At 39.0% G+C, this 20,449-nt stretch overlaps 1 protein-coding gene across 1 annotated transcript in view; it reads left to right on the top strand.

Annotated features, from left to right (window-relative positions):
• SNTB1 (syntrophin beta 1) overlaps positions 1–9,503 on the top strand; it is a 279,512-nt gene extending 270,009 nt beyond the window's left edge. The window contains exons 6-7 of the mRNA XM_032760343.2: positions 3,269–3,459; positions 6,301–9,503. Of these exons, the coding sequence (XP_032616234.2) occupies positions 3,269–3,459; positions 6,301–6,393 (284 nt within the window). The 3' untranslated portion in view covers positions 6,394–9,503. The remainder of the gene's footprint in view (positions 1–3,268; positions 3,460–6,300) is intronic.
• The last annotated feature ends 10,946 nt before the right edge of the window (positions 9,504–20,449 follow it).

Genomic DNA, 20,449 nt, shown 5'->3' with positions numbered 1-20,449 from the left:
TACCTCCCAGATTCAAGCAATTCTCCTGCCTCAGCCTCCTGAGTTGCTGGGATTACAGATGCCTGCCACCATGCCTGGCTAGTTTTTGTATTTTTAGTAGAGATGGGGTTTCACCATGTTGGTCACGCTGGTCTCAAACTCCTGACCTCAAATGATCTGCCCGCCTCGGCCTCCCAAAGTGCTGGGATTACAGGCATGAGCCACCACGTCCGGTTCCACCCAGGAGTATTCTGAAAGATGTGGCACATGTTAACATGTAGTAGGGTTTTTCCAAATTTTCTCTATTTATGTAACCATGAAAAATGAGATGTTTTGCAGAACTTCTACTGCAACATATCCAAGATGATCAGTGCCTTTTTGTAACTATCTTGAAACTAGTGTCCTCTAATGTTTCCCATCACTGTTGAAGCCTTGTAGGAGTATCTTGGAAGCTTTTATTTTTGATGCCTACTCTGAATGGCAAAAAAAAAAAAAAGTTTTGAACTTGAGAGTTGGAAGAAGCTTGAGCCACCTGAATACTAAGTTTACTAAGGTTACATGTGTAATAACAGAGAAGTTCAGACCCTGTGCAACCATTTGGGGAGTGCTGTAGGAAAGAATGAAGATGCTCAAAGGCATTTGGCTTAATTTACATTCTACAAATTTTGTAAAATCTTTCTCTAATAAGCTGAACTCTGCTTTAACAAGAAAACACTGGGGCTATTGATAGACTAATCAGTGGAGAATAGCAAATAATTCTGTGAAGTGAGCTAGCTGGGTGGTGGAGAAGAAAGTATGGAAATTACCCAAAGTGTGATCCGGTTATAATTTGAAAGATGCCTGCAGAGAGTTGGGGAAAGAGGCCTATGTTTTAATCAGAGCTTCAATTAACTTGATAATGTGTTCAATTTATTCTGTATGGATTGAGAACATCTTCAGATAACTGATTCCATCCTATGTAGAATGGGATCACAAATATCCCAAATACCATTTGAGGTCAACCAGAGTATTCAAGGTCAGATTCTCCACAAATACAATTTGAAGTCAACTAGAGTTAAAAGTAATCACAATCAGTTAATTCAGAATATCTGATGGTATAGCTTTAACATTTGTTTAAACATTGGGGAAAAGAACACCATTTTTACAGCCCATTCACCCACATAGTGTGCGGGTCGTAGAAATGAAGAGTATCAAAATGGCGTCAGTCATGGGACACATGCCTGTAACCCCAGCTACTCAGGAGGCTGAGGCGGAAGGATCCTTCGAGCCCCGAGTTTGAGACCAACCTGGGTAACATAGCGTAGACCCGTCTCAAAAAAAAAAAAACGGAGGGGTCAAGACAGGGAGGCAGTGCTATCAGCACAATCTCTATGCTACTGTCCTTAGACATCCTTGAATGGGATGGCTGGTGGAGGGCAGGATTCAGGGACTGTGCCCAGAAGGAGTTACAGACCTGTTAGAGGAAAAGATCAGCCCTAGTTACAAGTCGAAAGATATCTGCAAGTCAGTCTGGAGAAGGGGCATATGTTTTAATCAGAGCTTCGATTAAAAGCCACCGCATTCTGTGAGCAATAGAAATCTCTATTTCTTCCCCGAAACTTTGGAGGCCTCCTCGCCTACTGTCATTATTCATGAGGTAGGAAAGCTGAGTGACTCTGTGCCCAGCTCCCTCCCCACATCCCTCCTTGTCCTGAGTGCCAGAGCATGAGAAGGGACACAGGACAGAGTGGAAAGAACTTGAATTTTGAAAGCCGAACAACCTGGGTAGTGATGTGTTCACCTCTCTGAGCTTTCCTTTTTCCACCTATAATATTGGGCTGTGTTCCGGCTTCAGAAGTGTGTGGTTTATAAAGCTGAGTGGAACAAATGATGATGTACAGCAAGTTCTGAATCAATAAAGCCCTCACTCTTATGCCTCCAAGCCCCAACCCCAGCAGTGAGTGTCCTGGTTTCCCTACATAACTTTTAGATGTAGATCAAAACCTGAGCCAATTTGCTTGTCAGGGTCTGTTAAATGTGGTGTTTTGTGAAGCAAAAAATCTAATCTGATCCTGAATAACCTTTTTCAGAACTCTTTGATCAACAGTTTTAAACATTCACAAGCCTTCCTAAATAGGAATTAGGATGCTGTGGCAGTCCCCTTGCCCAGCTCATAAGCTTAAAGAGCAGGACTCTTTTCCTAAACATAGTGAGAATCCCAGATAAAAGCTGGCATCGCACCTGCTCAAGAGGTTTTTGCTTTGTTTCTTTGGATTGGAGGGCACCATGTGGATACCACCCCTGAGATTCCTGGATGCCACACTCGGGGTGTTCTTCATGGAAGATGCCATCTGAGGTCTGTCAGCAACAGCAGCTTTTCCAGGATCCAAGATCATCAGCGAAATTAAAAGAGCACCCCTCTCAATTTCTAAAAAGAGATTTGTTAGACTATTAAAAATTAGACTATTTTTAAACTACTCATTCCTGACTTATGTATTTACATTAGTTAACTTTGATAATGTCATGGGTGTATGCTGTCTTCTTTCACCAGGTGGTAGATATAATTGTGTGTGTGTGTGTGTGTGTGTGTGTGTGTTGATGATAGGTTGGTGATTCAAAGGTGGCTTTATTTATTTAAAAAAAATTTTTTTTTTTTGAGACAGAGTCTTGCTCTGTTGCCCAGGCTGGAGTACGGTGGAGCAATCTCGACTCACTGCAACCTCTGCCTCCCAAGTTCAAGCCATTCTCCTGCCTCAGCCTCCAGAGTAGCTGGGACTACAGGCACACACCACCACGTCTGGCTAATATTTGTATTTTTAGTAGAGACGGGGTTGCACCATATTGGCCAGGCTGGTCTCGAACTCCTGACCTCAAGTGATCTGCCCACCTCGGCCTCCCAAAGCTGGGATTACAGGTGTGAGCCAGTGTGCCCACTGGCCTTATTCAAATCAAAGTTCTGTTTTTTCTGTCTTGAGACAAGGCCCACAGGGCCGTTGGAAGGCAAGTACACCTATAGACCTGTGTGTTGTTAGATGGCTAGATAGGGACTAGAACCCAGATAACATTCAGTAGATCATAGAAAAAGGAATTTCCTCCCAATATTTTTCCTTAGTTCTATGGGGCTCTTAAAATTACAACATCAAAATAAATCCAAAGGAGAATATTTTCATGAACAATGACTATATTTTTATTTTAGTAAGAAATTTGCAGCTGATTGCTGAGACTGAGGAGGCATGAAGTGAGTGATTGAGAAAATGGATTGATCGCCATGGTTCATACTTGTCTCTTTTTCTCTCTCTTTCTCTCTCAGCTTGCACCTACAAAAACCAGGAGTGCCGTTTGACCATACATTATGAGAATGGATTTTCTATTACCACTGAACCACAGGAGGGTGCCTTTCCCAAGACCATCATACAGTCTCCTTATGAAAAGCTCAAAATGTCTTCAGATGATGGAATCAGGATGCTGTATTTAGATTTTGGAGGCAAAGATGGAGAGATTGTAAGTGTACTTTTCTTTAGACAGTGTGATTTCATATATTCATATTTCATTATGCAACATAATGCTGCCTACTCTTATTCGGCGTTTGACTGCTAACGATGTACTTGCAAGCCATGTTTTATTTGATCCTTGAAAAACGGTGATTAGGTTCAATTATTTCGAAGTTCTATTCTTCAGTCTCATTTTCCATTAGAAGACTACATAAATATTTGAGTCAAAGGAAAGAATCCTTTACAAAGTTAGATTAAATTCTTATCAAATAGGGTCTCACCAGCTTAAAAAACATACTCTGCAGTTTTAAAAAGTATCAAGCGTCTCATATAACCTTGGCATTGTACTAGACATTAGGGATGCAGCGAAGTAAAATACATGGTCCCTACTGTCAGGGAAGTCTCCGAGGAGAAGACAGAGAGCAAAGAGACAGGAGGGGCCAGATGAGGAGCAGAGCAAGAGGGCAGCAGGAAAATGAAAAGAAACTGATCAACTCCACTGGAGTGGAGAGAGGTCCAGAGGAGGGCACAGAAGCATGGAGCTGACGTCAAACAATATGCAATAAAATTAGCAAATTTATCCGTTAAAGTAACATACGTCTCATCTCAATGCAAGTAGTCCATGTGTTGAAATTCATAATTTCCTGAGATGGTTTCTGCCTGCCATAATGAAAAAGTATATGACTTCACTTCACAGAAGGGTGAGAATTGCACATTCTTATGCTCTCTAGCAAGTGTCATCCTTGGCATTTCAGGAAAACATAGCATCTCATTTAAGCTGTCAAATGTAGAACTTCAAAGAGGACTTTGATTTTGTAATGACTAATCCCTGTTTAGGTCCTCCTTGGCCACTGGGTTACTCAATGAATTTGTTGGCTTTCAGGAAGGAAAGGGCAGAACACACTTAACAGACCCTAGGGACTTTTTATCTCTCAAAATTGCAGCCCTGCTCTTCTAAATGATGCCATACTTCTGGCACCAAGACAGTACCAGATTTCTTGCCATGAGTGCCACAGGCAGCCACGATGGAGGCCATTCCCTGTGGCTGACACTTGGTTTGCTGACATTCACTTTCTGAGAGTTATTTCTAGCCAAGCATTTTTCTAACTTTTAAAACGGATCTACAGAATCTTTATCAAATGTTTGTTTGTTTGTATGTTTCAATCAGTAGGTTCAGTGTGAAGCACCCACTTGGAAATAAAGTAGTGACTTGAAAGTCCATTTTACTAAGAATATTTCTAATTCAGTTGCTGCTCTATCAATCACCCATCGTGTACTTTTTCCTAAAGGTGACTACTCTCTAGCAAAGTGGAAAAGAACAAGAATAAGTCTCCTGCTTTATCCTTGGCTTAAAAATTCAAGGCTATTTTTGCCCATGAGGCAAATCACTTATGTCTAAATTTCAGCCTTTCTGCCTGTAATTACAGCCTGACTTGGAAGATTTAGGAAGAACTGATTTTTACTGCCACTACATTTAGTTGACGAGCTCAAATTCAGACACAGCCTCCTTCTCCTGTACCCCGTATGTCTGTTTAAGCAATCCTGGAAGTGGGCCACAGACCTTCCCAGTGTGGAGGGGGAAGGGAGCAGAGATGAGCTGTAAGAAATGCAATAAACTGAGGGTCAAGACCTGGGTTCTCTTTCTGAGTCTGCAACAAACTCACCAACTCTCTTGGGGAAGTCCTTTCATTTCTTTCTATCTCAGTCTCCCCATCCATAAAATACACAGATTGAAGTAGCTAATCTTTAATGTCCCTTTCAAAAGTTTCCTTCTGTGTTAGTGACATAGAATGTTGTCGTTAAGCCCTGGCTCTGGCATTAGACAGACTTGCATTTGAGTCCACACTGTTTATTTACTGTAAGATCTGTATTTTAGAAAGTTTCATAACTTCCCTGAATCTTAGTTTCCCTATATAAAAAAATGGAGATAATAACAATAGCTTCCTCATCGGGATGCTGTGAGAGAGAATTAAATAAGATAGTGGATGGAAGATATTTAGCACAGTACCTGGCTCATAATGAGTACCACCTTAACTTTGGTAGCTATAATATACTCAGGTTGTTCTGATTCTCCAACAGTGTCATCATCAGAACAAAAGTGGGGACAGCAGAAGAGAATTGAGAACAACTCTCCCAATTTCCCTAAATTAGGTCAGGTGATAAAATTCAACTTCTGAAGGACTCTGCTGCTCAGACTGTAAGTCTTGCATATGCCAGGTTCTCAAGGAACACATCAAGAAGCATAAGACTTCAGATGGTGCCTTCCCAGAGATGTGGCATACGTGCTTAAACAGTTAAAGACTAGAGGATGGTGACAACACAGCTGCTTAGCATGGGTTCTGTGTTTTACAGTTTACGAGGAAGTTTCACATATAGTAGCTCCTTTAATACTCTAATGACTCTGTGAATTAGTAGGACTGAGAAGAATTTTAAGAGACTTATCCAAGATTGTACGTCTAAAAAGCATCAGAACCAGGATTCAAACCTAATCTTCAGATGTGAAATTTAGTACTGCTTCATACTGTATCAAATCCAACATGAATAAATATCACTATTGTGGTACCAAAAATAAATGGCTTAGACAGTCAAGAAGGGCAACATCAATATTTATGGTATTGGTATATCTGAATTTCACAGGAACTATTTTGGAAAAAAGATATATGAGATGTAAGGAATAAGTTCAAAGAGTTGTTCCTTTATCTCATTGAGGGGCAATGATTTTAGAGCATAATTGCTCCAGTCAACACTTAAAAAGAAGAAAGTGCATATAGATTCGTTTGATGTGCAAATCACTCATCTACATCAAGCATTAATGTAAAATCGTTCATGCTCTCTTCTTTTTAAATTTCAGCAACTGGACCTTCATTCCTGCCCCAAGCCAATTGTTTTCATCATTCATTCCTTCCTGTCAGCTAAGATTACAAGACTGGGCTTGGTGGCCTGAAGACAGAGGCAACTTGCCTTTGAGAAAAGAAGGGCTGCAATGCCACCAGAGAACGTGACGTCAGACACCATCTGTAGTGAGCAGCGCACCAGATGTAGCGTGCTACAGTCAGCTTTAGCTCTCAAGAGTCATATGTAACTGTCCCAGACTCTTCTATCAGTTTCAGCAACTACAAGGGATACCCTGCGAAAGTACCATGAGAAATATCAGAGTAAAACTTTCTAGAACAGTACAAGGTTAAAGAGGTGAGGTGATGGGAAAAGCACAGCATAGCTTTGAAATAATGACAACCAAGGACATGTCCATTAGAACAGCATGTGCAGATCTTAATCATCCCAGTTCCTAGGCAGCTTGTTCACCAGGTACGCAAGGGCCGAATAGTTGAGAAATTGCCATTTTTACCTACTCCTCCTAGCCCCCTATCCCCAGTAACAGTGATCCCTTTTCTTATTGTGATTTATTTCCTAATTCTTGCTGAGTTGACTTTCCCTTGTAGGAAAAGAAAAAATATTTCAAATAGAAACCCACCTTTCATTTAAGTATGAAGCAGCTGTTACTTTACAAAAAATGAATTATCTTTCAATGGTGTAGAATGATTCCAAAGTGTCTCCATTAGCATATACTGAGTAGGAATTAAATAAAGCATCAGATACTGATCTGAGCTGTAAGCTAGTAGAATCTGAGCCAAAGTAGACTGCTTAAATTGATAAGCTTTGCTAAAGAGTTGTATGCACAAAGGATGATTAATTCTGGGACTATACTCACACCAACGTCTGCTGTCTTATAGCCAATAATTACAGCTTTATTTATAGAGAGTGAATTATGGGTATTTTTTCAGAAAATATTGTCATCTGATATACACATAAAACAACTCACATTGTTGGAGTTAACTAATTATCCCCATTTCATGGTTTTCAGTGGAAATACTAAGCAACTTATTGACCCTTGTTTTTGCCTGTGCTTGTATGCATGCATTTTCAAGCAATAGAGCGGCCTCATTTAATTCTGGATAATGCTGGGTTTTACATATAGACTGAGTGCTATAATCAAATCTATTGATAGTATCTGCCGTTCTTTCAGAATTCCAGGGAAATAATATAACGACCTGATATTTTTCTACAGGAATATTTTCAGACATTCTATAGCACGTTACTGATTTAATGCTTTTGCTTTTATCTCTCAAAACAAACTCACTAAAAATAACACCTATTGATTTTGAAGTCACTTTTCTCAAACCTTGAAAATGAGCTCTAGGATCTCTATAAAGATTTCTAACACTTTTCCTATAGTTTACACAGACAGACATCTATTGTTAGACCTGTGTGTTTTTAAAGAATCATATGTTAACAAATACCCATGCAAAGAGCTTCAAAAAGTGAAACCGTGTTAAAGGAAAATGATTTTACTCACTCAGACATATTTGTTTATTGAATTGCAAAGTTTTATTTTAAATCAGCATTTCCCCAAAGAATATATCATATGACGCTAGTTCCAAGGGGCTTGACTGAGTGGTGTTTTGCTAGGGGGAGACAGGGATTTGTTAATACGCTTTACTAAATACTGAGCTGAAAAATGTTAAACAGATTTCACGATTGCCTCCTTGAAGATTTTAAAGTTCATTGTGGTTCTGCAAGGGGAAATCTGGTGAGCCATTCCTCACACTTACCTACGGGACTCCTTTCTAATGGAGCATCTTGTGAAGCTAGTGGGTTTTTTTTTTGTTTTTTGTTTTTAATGCTTTAGAAAACACAGCTTTAGGATATTGACTTTTTATTTCTATTTTCAAATGCTGAAAAGTCAAGTCCCAGCTTGAATACCATAGAAAAGCTTTGATGCATTTGTAAATTATATTGCACTCTTTCACTATATATTTTCAAAATCACTGGAATGTTGTTATACAAGAGAATTATAATTGTGTATTGTAAATAACATATTAAAATACATATATTAATGCCAATAGTTAAATTCAACAATATGTAATCTAAGGTGCTCGGTTCTACATGAAGTATGAGTTAACTGCTCATAATTAAGTTGTCAAGATTCTATTATATATTTATAGACAAATTAAAATGATCATAATTACAAATATGATTTATCACTTAAATTTTGGGCTGATTGATATTTGTGTGGGGGTCAATGGAAACTACATTCTCTACATTTATAAAAATTTAATTTAATTATTTATATTTTAGGAAAATATATTTGAATAAAATTAATGCATTTTCTGGAGTAAATTAAAATGTTGTTAGCAAGAAATAGAAAATTTGACTAAGATAATTGTGTATATGAATCATTTTTCCCCCCAAGTTAAAATGTATCATAATAGAGAGGCTCTAATGAATCAACTTCCAATACTCATTTCTTTCTCATTTTGAATTCAAGTTACAATGACTTTACACTGTAGATTTTAATCTTGTCTGATGTGTGCTGGTATGTATGACACAAACTCATAAGTCTGGATCATGTTTGGGTACAGTCAATGAATCAACCGAGTCACTTTGAGGAATTTGTTTTTGTCCAATTTGCTCTGTGCTCAATCCCATGAATTATTAAATTTACAATGTTTGTCCCCAAATGAAAACCAATATAAATGAATGATGTTTTAATCTGTACTTTATGGGAAGTTGCCTGTTTGTCAGTAGATGTGGTTAAGTGAGTCCTCTGGTGCAGTGACATACTTTTAAGCCATCTCATAGGGATTTAAAGAAGGCCAATAGGAATATAGATACTGTTTTTTCTTTCTCTGACTTGAACTAAGTAGGAGAAACCAAACCATAAACCTATTACAAACTACACAGGCAGAGACATTTACTTAATTCATCAACTAGCGCAATTAAAACCCTGAAAACACATGATCCTTGTTGACTCTGCTTGGTTGAAGCAGGAAAGAGTGGTCTTAATGGTCAGAAAGTTTTAAAATTAATGGGCAGGGCCTATCTGGGCCCTGTTTTCCAAACACGTTAGATATTCCATCTTGAGGGGATTGGAGTAGGCTAGAGTAGGGGGTAATTTTTGGATGTATCTGGACTTTTAAAAAATGTGCCTATATTTATAGCACCATGAATATTATGTAAAATTTATATATGAATTAAATAAATATTCACCTCTGATTTCCAGTGCAGAAGTTTATATTTTAAATATATAATAGGGTGAACTGGACAGTGGTTTTACAATACTCATAGAAGAGCATGGGAGTAGGAAGGCAAGTCTTACCATTCTCTTCCATGAAGTGCTGATGGATAAACGGGATGCCACCAGCAACATGTTTGTGTATTCACTTATTTTTGCTTTTCTGAATTCATTTAAAAATATACGGGTTTGACCGGGCGCAGTGGCTCGCGCCTGTAATCCCAGGACTTTGGGAGGCCGAGGCGGGCAGATCACCTGAGGTCAGGAGTTCGAGACCAGCCTGGCCAACATGACGAAACCCTGTCTCTCCTAAAAATGCAAAAGATAGCCGGGCCTGGTGGTAGGTGCCTGTAATCCCAGCTACTCAGGAGGCTGAGGCAGGAGAATCGCTTGAACTCAGGAAGCGGAGGTTGCAGTGAGCCAAGATCATGCCATTGCACTCCAGCCTGGGTGACAAGAGCAAGACTCCATCTCAGAAAAAAAAAAAAAAAAAGAAGTTTTTTTTTTTTTTTTTTTTCCCCATTGCAGCAAAGTTTAACAGATCCCTAGAATATTAATATTGTCCCCAAATTATTAAGTTGAATATAGTTGCAGGATGGGTCTTCACCTAGGACTTAGGGCTCTCATTTTTAACTCATTTTTCATGGGATTTGATACATACACCAAGCTCCAAATACACAAATTCTCTGTTGTACTAGAATTTGGTTTTGTTTAAATTGCTTGTAATAAATGTCATGGACTGGGGTTTCAAAGTCTTTTTACTAGTTGAAACTTTAGTAATATTAAGATTAAATTCAGAACTATAGAATCACAATTTTGAAGAGATCTTAGAGGCTATCAACCATATTTTAGCCCAAAGTTTATTACTTATTTATTTATCTTTTGAAAGAATGAAGGGTTTTATTGAAAACGAAAGTACACTCCAAGTGTGGGCCTGAGCATAGCCGGTCAAAGGCCCTGTTACAGAATTTTTGTGAGTTTAAATACCCTCTACTTGGGGTACGCCCTATGTAAATGAAGAGGATGAAGTAAAGTTACAAAGTCATTTACTCAGTGTACGCCCTATGGAGAGGCTATTTCCTGTTATAGCTGAAGTGTGAATCGGCCTTATGTTCCCTGCCTCCAGACTCTATTTTCCTGCCTCATCTCTCCACTTAGAGATGTGATCCTCATAAATCTTTATGGGAGGCAGAGGGACCGATGGTCTTTTTTTCTGTAACTGCTTCATGCTGACTTGAGGCGTAGTCTCTACCTATTGGGGATCACGGAACTCTCGCGCTGCTCTATCTAGTGGAGGTAGGGTAGTTTCTTGATGGCCAGGGGTGATGTCTTCACCTTGGAACTGGCTGGAGCCTTTGTTGCATGATCACCTGAAGCTTGATGGTCTCTTAGGGGTTCCAATGGGTGCACAGTTCCAAAAGTGTGGCGGGACCCTTCTCAGTTGCAAGACCATGAACCCAAAGTTCAAGGTCCCAAAGTTTTGCTGTAGTGTGGATGGCAAGGACAGTCTTTCTCTGATGTTTCCAGAAGATTTGAACTGTAAAAAGCTTTTTTTTTTTTTTTTTTTTTTTTTTGAGACGTAGTCTCACTTTGTCACCCAGGCTAGAGTGCAGTGGCATGATCTCAGCTCACTGCACCCTCCACCTGCCAGGTTCAAGGTATTCTCCTGCCTCAGCCTCCCAAGTAGCTGGGATTACAGGCGCCTGCCACCAGGCCTGGCTAATTTTTGTAATTGTTAGTAGAGACAAGGTTTCACCATGTTGGGCAGGCTGGTCTCGAACTCCTGACCTCAAGTGATCCACCTGCCTCTGCCTCCCAAAGTGCTGGGATTACAGTTGTGAGCCACTGCGCCCAGCCGTAAAAAGCTTTCTTGTATTTCAACAGTACTAACAGGGTATATGATTTGCTAGTAATATAGCAACATTGTATATACATATAAAAATGAATATAAATCAATTAAAACTTTTTGAATATAAACCAATTAAAACTTTTTAAAGTTTGTACCACTTAAAGTCATCCCACACATACACCATGGCCCAGGTACTACATCTTTGGAAACACTGACCTTGTATAATATTCCATAAAACTCAGGAATCTCTTCCTGAACATCCCTTGAAATTATTCATCTAGCCTGAAATTGAAAATTTCCAGATATGAGAGGGAATTACCTCATCTCCCCAGGCAGGTCATTCCATTGCTGGATGGGTAGAGATGTTTGAAAGTTCTTATATTGTTAGAGCCAAAACTTCTGGCTGGATGTGGCGGCTCACGCCTATAATCCCAATGCTTTGGGAGGCTAAGGTCAGAGGATCACTTGAGGCCAGGAGTTCAAGAGTTCGAGACCAGCCTGGATAAAATAGCGAGACTCCATCTTTAAAACAAAACAAAACAAATTTCTGTCTGCCTAACTTTCAGTCATGACCCTGGTTCTACCCTAGAAAATATTGGAAGTCCAATTTCCTGTCCACGTGAATATCCTATATAAAAAGACAAGTCAAGGCTGGAAGCTACTAAGTAATGTAAAATGGCCTGAAAATGGCTTTCAATAGGGCATTTAAAGTTCTTCATTTTCATCTTTAAAGAACTACAGTTACCAAGATTAAAACCTTCTACAATACTTAGTGGTGAGATATCTGGCAGTAATTGAGAGAGCAATTTGGCAATATCCATACAAATTTAAAAATACATGTACCTTTTGACTTGTGGGAATTTATTCTAGGGATATAACTGTATGAGTGCACAAAGGCTAATGTCTAAAGATCATCTCTGCAGTGCTGCTTGCAGCAAGACCATTGAAAAAGTCAGTGTGACCATCACTAGCTAAATAAATCCTGGCACAGAGATATGCTTGAATATTCTGCAACTGTTACAAAGAATGGTCGATCTTTAAGTGCTAATATGGACAAAATCTCTAAGTGCAAGCTCTGCGAGGTGCATATCTCCCATTTTTTGTTTGTTTGTTTGTTTGTTTTAAATGGTTCTCCAGAAGAGTCAAACTACACCCTCCACACACCCCATGGAGGCATTTTGGGAATCTGTGGTAATGCTGTTTGGTTGTCACAATAATTGGGGGAAGGGGGCACATTATTGGCATTTAATGAACAAGACCAGGAGTTGGTAGATATAATGCTGATAACAGCCCTACATCCAATGGAACCATTTCCCACACAATTTTTGAGTGTCCTGGGTTATTTGTGTTGGTGAAAAACCTGTTTGATAATCCGAGCCTAGACCTTGACTACCTTTTATATATGAAAACATTTTGACAGATTCAATATATTCTGACTTTTCTAGATATGCAACTACCATGTATATGAAAGAAAGATTGTGTTTCGTTTTGCTCAGGGCATTATCAAAAGGTATTAACATTTTACAAAAACATGTCTGTGTGGTACTTGAGTTACAAACAACTGACTCAGTACCACTTCAGTCATGGCTAATTGGTGTAAAAGTCAAACATTTGACTACTTCATTTTGTCTTTTAGTGTAGTCGTACTCCAGCATCTCCATATTGAAATGCATACTGTTTTATTATAATTACTTTGGTTTTCCAAAAATTTTACCTTATGGTTAAGAGATAGCAATTTTTAAAAGCCTAAGTATGTATAGGTTAGATTACTGTATAGGACAATTCCTAAGTATATCCTCAGGTTCCTTCAGTGCCATCATGGTGTCTCCTAAACTTCCAGCTGTTTACCCAACCTTAGGCACCATCATAGCTGGATCTGCTTCACCTAAGTGTTTAGCCACTTAGAGCCAACCAATTGCTTGCCTGGAAATGTTGCCTCCCCTCCCATCTCTGTTTGGTGGCTGTCAGGCAGCCAGGCAGAGGAGACACATACTTTAATTTTTGAGTTCTATCATCAATTCCAGACTTGGATCGACAGCACACTGCAGGGCACAGGAGCTGGATTCCAGAGCAGCTGCTGGGTAATAACCTGAGCAAGGCAGAACTATAGGGGATTTAAATCTTTGTGGGGCCAAACAGGAGTCAGTAACAAGGAGGAGCAGAGCAAATAAATAATCCTCTTCTTCCTCTTTTTTTTTGAGACCATAGTCTCACTCTGTCACCCAGGCTGGAGTGCAGTGGTGCAGTCTCAGCTCACTGCACCCTTCCACCTCTTGGGTTGAAGCTATTCTCCTGCTCAGCCTCCCAAATAGCTGGGATTACAGGCACATGCCACCACCCCCACCTAATTTTTGTGTGTGTGTTTTTTTAATAGACACGAGGTTTCACCATGTTGGCCAGGCTAGTCTCGAACTCCTGACCTCAAGTGATCTGCCTCTCTTGGCCTCCCAAAGTGATGAGATTACAGGTGTGAGCCACCGCACCCAGCCTCTTCTTCCTCTTTTTATGTACTTATGTGAGGCCTGGTTTCTCTGTACACCCTCTATCCTGAGAGACATCCCATGTGACTGAGAAGATGCCTACTCAGTGGTTGGCTGTGTCTCTCCGGGCCTCATGAAGCACTAATGTCACCTTGCCTTGCTTTCCTGCCTTCCCTGCCTTTTTCCCCCCTTTTTTTCATCACCTCCATGTCTCCCAAATAAAGCATCAGCACAAATCCTTGCCTCAGATTTTGTTTTCTAGGAAACTTGGCCTAAGACCATTATTTATGAATTCCACCATGTGACAGCAAAGGAGACATTAAAAGTACTGCTTATAGAAGGGGTGTTTGGGCCTGATTAGTTGAGAAACAATGGACACATATAATATGCTTGTACATGTATTAAAATGTCTGGAAGGATACATTTAAAAAATTTTAAAAAGCCTCTTACTATCAGTTACTGCTGAGAAATGGGACTAGGGATGATGGGTATGACCTTAACACCCTTCTAGATTACATGAACTTCTTAAATGTGCATTTCAAAATTCCCTTTTAAAAAAGGTTCTTTTTTTATGGCTAATGTTCTGATATGGTGAATAATATATTTAACCTGTCTATAAAATCCTGAATAATAGAACTATTTGAATGTGTGACCAGAAATCAATTATCATGTCACCTAGAGTCCTCTAAATTACACTAAATTTGATTTCACTGGGGGAAGCAAGTCTAATACCTCATTAAAATGACTAAACCATGTCCAAGGAGAGTATGGAATCACATTTGAATGATAACAGAAAAGCCGCAGGAACCTCTCTTTTGGCCTTTTATTCTCTATTATTTTTTTCCTTGTACATAAATGAGGCTTTTTCTTGGAAGAGTGTAAGAGTCCATAGAGGGAACATTGCTCAGTGTCACAGCAAGGAGAGCTGGGCAGAGGTGGGAGACAGTGAAAAATAAGAAAGCCCTACAGGGACAAGAGGCAGGATAGGAAACTGACACACAATCAGACCATCCATTGCCTGTTGGCAGCGTGGTCAGGAAAAGGCATCCCATGGACAAAGCCCCTCCTGCTGACTCTGATCTCAGAGGTGGAGACGCTCTTGCTCTCATGCTTGGCCTCATGGCTGTGATTCTGCCTTGGCTTGGACCAGGGCCTGGGAATGTTGAAAGAAAACGTTGTTCTTCTCAAGAAACAAAGCCAGTGATATTTTCAGCAACTTTCCTGTATAATTCTTTGGATGAATAAAGCCTATTTACTCCCAAGAACTCAAAGGCAATTCCAGGAAACACTAAGAATAATGCTTCATTAATGAATTGTAGCTCCCCTGCTTCCTAATTCTCAGCCGCACAAGAGAGTAAGGAACTTCTTCCTCTGCAAGTTTTCTGGGTCTCATGAAAAAGGGAAACGCAGTCCAAAAAGTAAGCAATTTCATTTATCTTCAACTATGGCCTTCAAACTAAGGCCTTAAAAAATGAAGTTTTTGAAACTTTCTTTCTTGCACTTGGCCTCTCAATGAATTTTTGGATGTGAGTGGAAGCTAATGTTTATGTACAACAAGCTACCTCACAATCTAGTGGCTTAGAACACTGCAACATATTATTTCTCATTATTCTGAGGGTTGGCTGGGCAGCTCTTTACTGGTTTTGCCTGGGCTCACTCATGTGGCCGTATTTGTCTGGAGCATGCACTAGGCTGGAAGATCCCAGATGCCTCACTCACATGCCTGGCAGCTGGTGTGGCTGTCAGGGAACCTCTGTTCTCTTCCATATGGCCTCTCACCTTCTAATAGGCTAGACCAGTTCTCTTATGTGGCTCCCTTATATGCAGGACAAGGTTCTACAAAGCAAAAGAGAAGCTATAAGGTCCTCAAGGCCTAGGTTCCAGTAACCTCAAGGCCTAGGTTCCAGCTCACGGCATGTCATTTATGCCACATTCTACTGGTCAAAGAAAGTCACATTGCCAGCTCAGATGCAAGGACTAGGGGAACAGATTCCATCTCTTGGTGGGAGGAGCTCAAAGCTTTGTGGCTATATTTGACCATATTCTACCCTCTGGATACAATTATTTTCATTTGTTCCACATGAAAAATAATTAATACAGCCTGAAGTCCAATATTTCATGATCATCTGGTAGGGATAGCTCTCTTAGGGTGTGGCTTCTTAAAATCTACAATATTGTGACCTACAAAAACCAAGTTAACTGCCTCCATACATCCGAAATACAATGGTGAGGCAGAGACAGGATAACTGCAAGAGATGGAACTAGTCACTCATTCACAGTAATTCTGAAATCCAACTAGGAAGAGACGACTTTATTTGAGATCTTCTGTATGTGGTTTTGCTTAAAGTTGCAGTTTCCAAGAACCTATCGATGACTTGAGGACTTACTGCAGTCCAAGGATGCAACTGATGAGTTTTCTTATCCTGCTTCCTGTCCATTGAAATTTGCAGGCCTCTTTTCAGTTTGATACAAATTTCTTACCATTTTATGAGATTTCTGGTGCCAAGAAAAGTCAATGGGGAAAGAACAGTCTTTTCACTAAATAGTGCTGGAACAGGATATCTATATGCAAAGGAATGAAGCTGTATCCCTTCACAAAATTAAGTCTATACAAAAATGAAGTTAAAATGGGTCATAGACCTAAATTCAGGAACTAAACAATAAAGTAAAAGACTCACAGAATGGGAGTAAATATTTGCAAATTGTATATCTGATTGGAAACTAGAATCCAGAATATATAAAGAAGTCTTACAATTCAACAAAAGACAAATAAGCCAATTAAAAAATGGTCAAAAGATCTGAGTGAACATTTCTTCAAATAAGATATGTAAGTGGCCAGAAAACACATGAAAAGATGCTTAACATCATTAGCTATCAGGTAAATGCAAATCAAAACCATAATGAGATACTACTTCATATCATTCTCTTGTGAAAAAAGACAACGAGTGTTGGCAAGATGTGGAGAAACCAGAACCCTCATCCATTGCTGGTGGGAATGTCGAGCGGTATAGCTACTTCGGAAAACAGTCTGTCATTTTCTCAAAAACTTAACCATGGAGTCACCATATATCCCAGCAATTCCACTCTTAGGCGTATAAACCCAAGATAACAGAAAATATTTGCCCATGTACAAACTTGTACACAAATATCCATGGCAGCACTATTAATAATACCAAATAAGGAATCAACCCAAATGTCCATCAACTGATAAATGGATAAACAAAATGTAGCAGATTCATACATTATTCAGCTATAAAAAGGGACGAAGAACTGATACATGTTACAACATGAACTTTGAAAACCTTATGCTAAGGGAAAGAAGCCAGACACAAAAGGCCATATATTGTATATACCATATGAGTCAATTTATATGAAATATCCTAGAATAGGCAAATCCACAGGGACAGAAAGCAGATTAATGACCAGTGTCCTCACCACACACACACACACACACACACACACCAATGTGTGATGTGGTAATCGTCAGATTGTGGTAATTGTTTCACAATGTATATGTATATCAAATCATCATGTTGTACACCTTGAATATGTACAACTTTTATTTGTTAATTATACCTCAATAAAGCTGAAGGAAAAAAATGTAGATTAGTGGTTGCTAGGGAATGGCGGAAAGAAAAATAAGAAATACTGCTAACAGATATGGGGTTTCCATTTGGAGTGATGAAATGTTCTGGAATTAGATGTGGGTGATGATTGCACACTTTGTAAATGGACTAAAACCACTAAATTATACACTTTAAAGGACGAATTCTAGTGTGTATGATTACATTTCAACTAAAAGAGACTTCGTGGGCTTTCTGTGTATCAAGTTATAGTCTATTGATGACAGCCATACCCCCCATTCTTTTCATGACAGGTCTCTGTTTATTGACAGTGTCGGGTGCTGTGAAACACTACTCTTTAGATTCTTAAAAGCCCTTTTGTCCAGCTGAGAGGGCCTACTTTTAAATCATTAACTATTTTAAATGTCTTAATAAAGGATTATATAGCCACACCTCTGGATTGATTCTATTTCTGACTTAGAAAAATTTTTTGCCATTGGGGATACTGAAAGTGGAAAATCATTTTATTTTCCAACCCAGAATATCCTAAGCCCTTCATATCTCCTCTAAATTCTGCCAGAAAACGGAACATTTCTTGAATTCGTTTATCTATCTTTTCCTATACCTTATCATATTCAGCTAAACAAACAAATAAATGGCCATTGATACTTCCAGCATTGTCTGGGAATATCCTTAATTAGATCCATGAGTTCATTAGGAAGAATTTCTCTTTTCTGGGTTATTTAGGCAACAGTTTGCTAAATGTACCACCACTACGTAACACATTTGAGCTACTTGGGCCCAGTGACTCCGTTTCCCAAACAAATGGCCTCAAATGGTTGAGGTGGTTAATGTTTATAATTCCAGCACTTTGGGAGGCTGAGGCAGTAGGATCCCTTGAGGCCAGGAGTTCAAGACCAGCCTAGGCAACATATCAAGACCACATCTCTACAAAAAAAAAAAATCAGGCAAGGCAGTGCTTGCCTATAAGCCCAGCTACTCAGGAAGCTGCTTGGGATTGTTTGAGCCAGGGAGGTCAAGGCTGCAGTGAGCTGTGATCCTGCCACTGCACTCCAGCCTAGGCAACAGAGCAAGACCCTCTTCCACCCCCACCCATGAATAAAAAGAGATTTCCAAATGCATCATATAGTCACCAAGACATGGTAAAGTCTATTTCAAAATTGCATTCATTCTAGTTGGTGTTTAGAGGCATCTTATTATGGTTTTAATTTGCATTCCTTTGATGACTGATGATGTTGAGTATCTTTTCATGTGCTTATTGCCATTCCTATATCCACTTTCGTGAAATGTTTTTTCAAATATTTTGCCCATTTAAAAAAATTTGGGTTATGTCTTATCATTAAGCTGTTAAGAGTGCCTCACATATTCTAGATAAAAGTCCTTTGTCAGATATATGCATTGCAAATAATTTCTCCCAGTCTATGGGTTACATTTTCACTCTCCTAGTGTTGCCTTTCCAAGAGCAGCTTTTAGATTTTGAAGTAAAATTTATTTTTTTAATTTTACGGTTTGTACTTTTTGTGTCCTTTCTAAGAAATCCTTGTTTTATTCCAAGAGTGATGAAGATTTTTCTATGTTTTCCTCTATAGGTTTTATGGTTTTGGATTTTAAATATAAAATTATGATCCATATCACATTAATAGTTGCAAAAGGTAGGAAGTTATGGTTGAAGGTAACTTATTTTTCCATATGCATGGATATCCCCTTATTCAAGTTCAATTTTTTAAAAGATCTTTTTTTCTTCAATGAAAAGTTTGATATATAGGTATACCTATAAGCTTTTCTTCTGTTCCATTGACCTATATGCTTATTCTAATTCCAGTAGCAAATTGTCTTCATTACTGTAACTTTATAGTAAGTATTGAAGTGAAGAAACAAGTCTCCCAACTTTGTTCTTTTGTTACAAAGTTATTTGGCTATCCCATGTCCTTTTAATAAGTGATTGCATCAATTTAGTTTTTTCATTTATACTTTTGCTTCAATCAGGTTAACTGATGTAATTTACATATGCTAAATTTCAAACAGCATTACAAAAGTTTATCCAGCATGTTCACAAAAAGAAATATTTTAAATGGTATCAGGCTTACAGGTTATCTTCAAACTTGTTTTCATGGATATTATTAAGTACAGCAGAAAACCAGGATCCTTGGAAGAAAGGAATAAAAACAAATAAAAAAATGGATACACCAACACTTGCAGAGATCCTGTGTTTGGATAAGCAGTGTGGTTCAACAAATACAAGTTCTCATTCTGGCTCTGTAATTGCTGAGCTATGTGATCCTGGATATGACACTTAATCTTGCTACACCTCAATTTCTTACCTATAAAATGGGAAATAGCTACCTAATATGGCTGCAATGAGATAATGTAAAATGATTAAGATAATGTCTGTCATATAGTGCTCAATAAATGTTGGCCATGATTATCATCTTTTCATGATCCCTGTGAAGTCAGCATTATTTACCCCATTTTTAGAAGAGCAAATTGAGGTTATGAGAGTTTTTCTTTCCTATGACCATTACTCTGTTCCCAGGAATGTTTTCAAATTGCCTGATCTAATCTGTTGTACTTTAAAACCAACTGGCTCCTCTCATGTTATAAATCTTTATTAGTCTGATTAAATAATTTTACATTTAAAAACGCCTATTGGTACAGCATTTTTTTTTTCCTTTTGAGATAGGGTCTCGATCTTTCTCACAGGCTGGAGTACAGTGGCAAAATCATGGCTCACTGCAGCCTTGACCTTCTAGGATCAAGCAGTCCTCCCACTTCAGCCTCCTAAGTAGCTTAAGACCCCTCCTACGTAGCTACAGGTACGTGCCACCTTGTGCAGCTAATTAATTTTTTTTAGAGATGGGGTCTCACTATGTTGCCAAGGCTGGTCTCGAACTCCTAGCCTCAAGCAATCCTCCTTTCTCAACCTCTCAAAGTGCTGGGATTACAGGTATGAGCCACTATGCCCAGCCATGGTACAGCATTTCAAAAGACAATTTTGCTAACCTAATAGAATATTC

Source organism: Hylobates moloch, unplaced genomic scaffold, assembly GCF_009828535.3.
Source record: "Hylobates moloch isolate HMO894 unplaced genomic scaffold, HMol_V3 SCAFFOLD_9, whole genome shotgun sequence".
Classification (NCBI taxonomy): domain Eukaryota; kingdom Metazoa; phylum Chordata; class Mammalia; order Primates; family Hylobatidae; genus Hylobates; species Hylobates moloch.
Note: the sequence above shows the minus strand (reverse complement) of the source record. Positions and strands in the feature narration are given on the sequence as shown.